Genomic DNA, 7,614 nt, shown 5'->3' with positions numbered 1-7,614 from the left:
CCAACCGTATACTGCGCGCAGGCGTTTATCCTGTGTGGAACGTGGAGTATAAACCAATCTTTCACTTCTATCCATAACACACCTGCTTTGTCATTTCGCCGACGCTTTTTATCGATGATGTTGCAGGGCCTGAAAGTCCTCACCCTGCAGAACGCTTTGCAACGTCCGCAGCCAAACAAGCATTTTCCACACTCGTTTTATATATGAAAATTTATTGAAACTCAGAAATTGTGTGTATATATTATTTAAAATATTTAACATTTTTATTTGTTTTATTTTTTTTTTTAGAAAAAAAACAGACCCCCAAAAAAAGGCCCCCCCTCAAAACGCAGAGGCCGTTGGCAATTACGTGCGAAGTGATGGCGAGGGATATGTTTTTACCTGCACCCAGAGTCTAACAGTAACGCTGTGACGGAGGGTGACGCTGAGTATCACCTTTTCCTGAAGCCCAAAGTGAACGCGTTCATTATGCACTGAAATGAGTGGCGGGATTTTCACTGTGAACAATCCGTAGCTTTTTATTCTATTAAACCCAGTGTAATAATATCAAAAATACAAATGTCTGCTCCGAACCTTGTAACTATGGGAAGGAAGCCCCCCGCCTCGCGCCCTCGCTACATTCCGGGGGGGCTCTCTCTTGTGTAATAATGACCTGCCTCCTTGTAAGCTGATCTCAATCACGCCACCAACCTTTACCTCTTCAAGGCGTCAGGCCGCGCTTCTGGTAGCGGCAACGGCGCACAGCGCCGTCACAAGTACTTGAAGTCTGTCGCGGGGTGCCCACTGTGGGCGCGACGGCGCTTCGCAGCGACATGGCAGCCAGAATCGACGGTCAAGTGATTGTTTGTGTACGTCTGCCGCGTGACGTCAGTGTCACGTGAACCGGTTCAGCCAATAATGGCGAACCGCTCCCGTGACGTCATGGGCCACGCCCCCTGTCGCCCCGAGGTCTCCTGCACCTCAGTTCAACAATCGCTTCGGTGACGTCAGCGGTCACGAGCACATCGCCATAGCCGCTACTATAAGTGCGGCCGTACGCTGCTGTCTGTGGCAGTGGCTGCCTGCTGGGAGTGCTTCCTTTTGTGAGAGAGAGAATTGATTTAATTTCTCCCTCCCCCAATCCGCTGATATATTACTTTTAACCCTCTTGCTGCTAGAAAAGTCTGCAGTACGTTGCGTTGCCAGCATCTCGCCCAGCGATAGGGGTTTGTAAAGGGCAGGTGATTTGCGTGAGATGAAGCTTCTCCGTACATCTCCCAAGTGACGGACTCGGCGAGACGTGACAGAAGTGTGAGCCCCGTCAGCTCCCCTCAAGTACGTGGGTGCCACGCGTGAAGCAAAGCGTGTCTGCGTCCGGCAGGGGGAAGCAAAATCGCAGCTGGGTGTCACAACCCTGATTTTGTTATTACAGCAGCAATAAGGCACTCTCCGGCGTGGCTGTCCATGCTGGGACAGTGTCTTATTGCCACAAGGACAGTGCTGGTTTGATACGGCGTAAGACACGGAGGCTGCAGCCATCGTAGAAATACTGTCTCGCATGCCTCTGCGTAGCCGACATTATCGCGTCCCATGGACGCCGCTGGGGCAGTGAAGGCACAAGGACTTTAAATACAGGACGTAATATTGCTTATGCTGGCCCTGTTTCGCTCTAAGCGCACACACATCGGGTGGCAGTAGAGCGGTGACCCCTCTCCTGTGACTGACGTGCCAGGTAATATAGAAAAGCTGAAGCCGTTCGCTTCCAGAGGGCCCCAACTTTCCGTGCATTTCTAAGCCAAAGCACCCAACACGGTTATATGTTCCTGTGTCTGAGGGGCTGATGGTGTGCACACGCGTGTCTCTGTGCACACGCGTGTCTGCAGCGCTACAATGGCTAATGAGTGAGAGACCCATAACGGGTAAAACACGAGGGCGGCCTGACTAAGCGGGTACCTTATTGCATCGGGACATCCGGCCCTTCCCATCCCAGGGGAACGCTCCGCTTGTGTCCTTTTTACGAACCTGAACAGTTATCCTGTTTGCTTTTAGCCTCTCTCATTGCGTAAAGATCTGCAAAGCCAGGGACGGGTTAGCTCGTACACAACCTTGGTTAAGAGGGTGGTGAAGTTCGAGGGGCTGAGGTCCTGCTGTTATCCCTGATCGTTCATGCTGTTCCCTAGTATGGGGGGGACCATTGAGTAACGCGCTGCACTTCTCTGGCACTGAGCTGGTTAATGGCGTCACGTTCTATTAGGGCAGCTGCTGAGGAAGCGATGCTCTGCAGGCCACTATCCACGTCGGGGGTTAAGGGGACAACACTCTGCAGATCTCTAGCAATGAGCAAGGTCATAGGTTGGAAGAGAGTTTGGAGTGAGGGGGCAGGTCCCCTCTGCTAGCCCCCCATGCTCCAAATCCCACCTCTGAAGACCCCTTTCGTGGCAAAGTCACATAACCAGCGGATTCTGGGACTCCGCCCCTTGGCGGCAGGGAGGTGGTGGCGATGTATGGCTGTGGGCAGTGAGGGGAGCTAGGCGCTGGGGCCTGGGGTAGAGAGGGCTGAGACACAGATATGGCTCTGCCGTCCTGCCTCAGCTGGCTCAGAGGGAGTGCGGCGCAGCTGGTGGGGAGCGAGGATGGGGCAGCGGTGTGAGGGAGGAGAAGAGAACGTGATGAGCCAGATGCCTGAATGGTCCTGACTGGTCCTGGACTGAGAGCTGAGCTCCCGGGAGAGTCTGATCTGGGCAGCACCCAGAGGGGCCCCAACCCTCCAGTTAAGGGGGGTCCCAGTGAGTGTGTCTGGGAACCAATGCTTTGTCCAGAGGAGGGAGGTGGAAGCTGCTGGTCCGACTGTGATAATCTTGGTCCGAGTAGCCGGGGAGAAATGCCCGCCTCTGCAGACGGTTGTGGGCAGCCCGAAAGCAGCTGCTGCGCTGCACCCCTCTCCGGGCAAGGCCTGCAGGGCGGCGCCGGGCTCACGCAGGCTGCTGCAGAGAACCCGGCCAGCTGGTGCACGTGGAAAGAGGACGTCTGCTGGAACGAAGCCTCAACCCCTGCCAGGTGGGGGGGCAGAGGGCCTCTCTGCAGCTGCCGTGGTCCGCGTGACGCCCCTACTAGCACCGACGCAGGAGGCCGGAAGATAGCGACTGGCAGGTGCGGGTGGTGGGTGAGCGGGATGGCCACGGAAGTGGTGGCAGCTGCAGCCTGCAGGGGGGCTTGCAGCAGTGGTGTCCAGATGAGCGGAGCGGGATGCGTTGGGGTGGCTTCTCCCGCAGCCTGGGCGCAGCGAGGCCCATGGGCCATGTCGCGGTCGTGCTGCACGATCTGCTGGATGATCTCGTTCTCCTGGTAGTTGAGCAGGCCGGAGCGCTGGTCGTGCTGCACCTTGTGCAGGAGAAGCGAGTTCTTCTTACCTGCGAAGAGCCAGAAATGGAAGTGTTTGTGTAATCGCAAATTGTCCATAGCTTCTCCAGACAGGACCTCGGGTCCTGCCAGGGTGAGACCCTCCTCCCACCCGCTGGGAACAGTTTCATATAGCAGACAGCATTGGTAATGTGTTTTTGTTTGTTTGTTTTGATGACCTGATCCGTGGCCCCCTAACCTTCGCTCACTCCCGTTTCAGAATTATTTATCATTTAACACGTGGACACAACATGGCCGCCGGCCTCAGCCTTGCCCCGCAGACCATAAAAAGCCACAACTTCATCAAAAGATGCATAGATGATGTGATGGCTTTATTCTGGTGACCCCACTGAATTTACCTTTTTTTTTCCCCCTCAAATCTCAGGGGCCCCCGAAGGTTAGGTTACCCACTGTTTCAGGATATATAAGAAAAAATGTATCGTGAAATACAGTACAGGGGTTACTGCTTTTAGTAAATTTGACGGCGAACTGAGGCCCTGGTCCTGAGTGCAGCTGGAAATGAGGTGTGGGGACAAGAAACGGGGGTAATCTGGCAGAAAAAGGTGTAGGGGGAAGACTGTGGGATGGTATAGTATGGAAGGGTGCAGTATGGCGTATGCAGACATGTATATGTACCAATCCTGTCGAGGCGATCCAGCGCCACGCTCTCGAAGGCGCGTCTCATCATGGGGTACTCCTCCAGGACCTCGTTAAAGTGATCCACGCTCAGCGAGTACAGGCGGCAGTACGTGTCGGCGCGCACGCTGGCCGTGCGTCGGCCTTGCGTGAGAAGGCAGATTTCTGGGAGAGAGTGAGAGTCGGTCAGGCTTCCTTGTGTCCCGTCGCACTTACGACTAACCCTCTGGGCCCCGAGCACTGTGGTAGGGGGTATTCCTACAAGTAACGGGGCCCCACACTGTTACACCACTCATTTAGGTGTAATATTTGCTGTTTGAATATGCTAGTCTTTGACGTGGTGCCTAGGGTTTGCCATCAGTAAGGAGTTCGGGTATTTCAAACTCTTCGTATGCCATCGTATTCCTGGGCTTAGTGTAAGGTAAGTTGTGTGCGGTGCGAGAGGCAATGGGTTTTGTGGGGGTTTGCCGACCCGTTATACAATGAAACGGAACTGAACACCTTGATTGGGTTAAAAATAGACCACTTTTAACACTTTCAGTGCTAGCAGGGTATTGTATCGCTGGCAGTGTAATTGTGGATATGCTGCTTGCTTAGTACATTTAATAGCCACCGGGCGGCGCTCTCATAATAATTATACGCAGATTTATCCAGGAGATGGAAAAGCAGCTTTATTCCTAAAGGTAACCCTCTAATTATGGCACACTATAGATAAGCAATAGGAGGAGTTATGGGGAGAGGTTATATGGGGCAATCGGAGGAGTTATAGGGAAGGGTTATATGGGGCAATAAAAGTTCTAGGGAGAGGTCCTATGGAGTAATAGGAGGAATTATAGGGAGCAGTTATATGGGGCAATAGGAGGAGTTATAGGGAGGGGTTATATGAGGCAATCGGAGGTGTTATATGGGGTAATAGGAAGAGATCTCAGTTTGTATCAAGCGAATATTTTTAATACAAGTATTAAAGGTATTGATGAAATTCCACATCTCTCCCTCTTAACATAATTTCCTTAGCATCCCCCAGATGTGCAGAAAATGTAAGAAAAGCCCTTTAATCGGCTGCAGCTGCGGGCAGAACTCCTAACAGTGCGATGTGTCCCCGCCCAGCCACCGTACCTTGTCTTGATACACACACCCTAGACCCCCTGTGTATTTATTGAGGCTCCAAGGGCCAGAGCACTATATACCCCAGGCTGTAATACTACAGGTTTCCACTCGTGTCTTACCTCCAAAGTAGGACCCGTCGGCGAGCTTGGTCTCCTTGCTGCCCTTGCTGAGGATGCTCACCACCCCGTGCTGGATGAAGAACATCTTCTTGCCCATTGTCCCCTCTCGGATCAGGTAGTCACCCGGTTGGAAGACCTCGAACAGCAGCTTGGTCAGCATCGACGTCACAAAGTTGGGGTCCGCGTTGGCAAAGAGAGGCATGGAGGCCACCAGCTTCCGGCAGTTGAAGTTGACGATCTCCTGAGGGAGGGTAGAGGGTGGTGAGGGGTTCGGCGTGGGTAACTGTGGTGGGAATGCATGTGTGAGTGGCCATACATTTCCCAGCACAGAGACTTCTGGCCGTAGGTTCGTGATGAGCCGGCATGCGAGCCAGACATCAAATACCGTGCTCACATGCGCCACAAAATGTGAGGCCTTCCCTGCATGGCTTTACAATGGAGGGTATGCGGCTCTAAGATGCAGCTACACACCCAGTTGCTATACGGTGGTCTTGCAGGCTGAGGTAGAGTTGGTGAGTGAAGTATGACTACAGGTTTATGGGGTCTCACCTCCCTCAGGGGCTCGCTCAGCTCTCCCAGGATGCTCTCCTCGTCGAACATTTTCCCCTGGTAGCGATGCTCGTAGTAATCGTGGATCCGCTGGCGCATGTCTGCCGGGAGCTTGTGGAAAGCCATGTACTGCTCCACCTGCTTGTACTGGGCAGAGATGGGGGGGGTAAGTCATCAGTCCCCAAACCTTCCCAATGGGGTCTGGCGTTTAGACAACGTACGCAACATGCAAACGGACCGTAACTAGGGGGTGGATTTAGGGGGGGTTAGAAACAGGTTAACAATGAGCTGTGGTACGTGGTATAGGTTTGTGTCAGTTCTACCCTTGAGATATGCATCAATGCCCTTCAAAAGCTTCCCGGAAATGAGTCATTGTGCTTAAAGAATACACAGATGATTGAATTGTTTGTAGTTCGATGTGGGGGTGCATGCAGATGATGGGGGTGCATGCAGATGATGGGGTGCATGCAGATGATGGGGGTAATTATTCATACCGTGAAGCAAGCTGTTCGGTTTATTTTCAGCCCAAAATCCCCACTGAACTTTTAAGGATTTTAGGCCGAAAACAGCAAAATGCAGCTCAAAAACTCTGAGAACAATCGCGAAAATATCCTGTAATAACCCCACGTATCCGGCCAAAATACAGCTTTTTGTAAATAATTTAACAAACTAATGTTCTTAAGCTATTCTAACTGTACTAAAAGCAAAGATTTGGCTGCTCTGGTTAATCTGCAAATTAATGGCGAGTTGCATTTGTTCCGGGCGTCTGAATGGGAGAGGGTTTGTATATCTGTATAAAGAGGGGGGCTTTGCCTGTGTATAAGGGAACACCCAGAGGAGATGACACCCCTCCCCAGTCTCGGCTCATCGTGTTTACATAATAACTTCACAAAATAACGCACATTTAGGTGTCAGATCTGGGCCAAAATAAAACCGTTAACCCTTTTGCTGCCGGAGGGGGGTCGGCCACGCATGCTGGCACCGAAAGAGTTAAACATGCAGCTTTGATCCTAGGTGGGACGGCCCGCTTAAGATGCCCAGTACCTTTTCTTGGTACTGGCGCCGCGAGGAGTCCAGGGACTGGATCAGGGCGGTGGCGTGGCCGATGAACATGGCGTAGCAGGTGGCACCGACGATCATGCTGAGCATGGTGAGCCAGACGTCCGACATGCCCACGGGAGCCTGCTGCCCATAGCCGATGCACAGCATGTGGCTCATGGCCTTGAACAGAGCGTAGGAGTACTGCTTCCCCCAGGAGGCGTTCTGTAACACACACCGAGGAGGGGGTCATCAAACCCACAGGCAACTGGTACACAACCTCCCCCCTCTCTCTGTACACTGCATGAGGTATCGTGCCGCCCACCCCTACTATTCCAGTGCAGCCCACCGCCCGCTCGCCCGCTATTCCAGTGCCGCCCGCTATTCCAGTGCCGCCCACCCCCGCTATTCCAGTGCCGCCCACCCCTACTATTCCAGTGCAGCCCGCTCGCCCGCTATTCCAGTGCCGCCCACCGCCCGCTATTCCAGTGCCGCCCACCGCCCGCTATTCCAGTGCCGCCTGCCCCCGCTATTCCAGTGCCGCCTGCCCCTGCTATTCCAGTGCCGCCTGCCCCTGCTATTCCAGTGCCGCCCGCCCCCCGCTATTCCAGTGCCGCCCGCCCTCCGCTATTCCAGTGCCGCCCGCCCCCCGCTATTCCAGTGCCGCCCGCCCCCCGCTATTCCAGTGCCGCCCGCCCCCCGCTATTCCAGTGCCGCCCGCCCCCCGCTATTCCAGTGCCGCCCGCCCCCCGCTATTCCAGTGCCGCCCGCCCCCCGCTATTCCAGT

The 7,614-nt window shown here is 53.9% G+C and overlaps 1 protein-coding gene across 1 annotated transcript in view; it reads right to left on the bottom strand.

Moving 5' to 3' along the window:
- Positions 1 to 226: 226 nt before the first annotated feature.
- Positions 227 to 7,614, bottom strand: part of HCN4 (hyperpolarization activated cyclic nucleotide gated potassium channel 4) — a 37,892-nt gene continuing 30,504 nt past the window's right edge. Inside the window, exons 4-8 of the mRNA XM_075576024.1 lie at positions 6,834 to 7,052; positions 5,790 to 5,936; positions 5,241 to 5,481; positions 4,015 to 4,179; positions 227 to 3,389 (exon numbers count right to left, since the gene is read on the bottom strand). Coding sequence (XP_075432139.1) covers positions 2,326 to 3,389; positions 4,015 to 4,179; positions 5,241 to 5,481; positions 5,790 to 5,936; positions 6,834 to 7,052 — 1,836 coding nt within the window. The 3' untranslated portion in view covers positions 227 to 2,325. The remainder of the gene's footprint in view (positions 3,390 to 4,014; positions 4,180 to 5,240; positions 5,482 to 5,789; positions 5,937 to 6,833; positions 7,053 to 7,614) is intronic.

This window comes from Ascaphus truei, chromosome 18 (genome assembly GCF_040206685.1).
Source record: "Ascaphus truei isolate aAscTru1 chromosome 18, aAscTru1.hap1, whole genome shotgun sequence".
Classification (NCBI taxonomy): Eukaryota; Metazoa; Chordata; class Amphibia; order Anura; family Ascaphidae; genus Ascaphus; species Ascaphus truei.
Note: the sequence above shows the minus strand (reverse complement) of the source record. Positions and strands in the feature narration are given on the sequence as shown.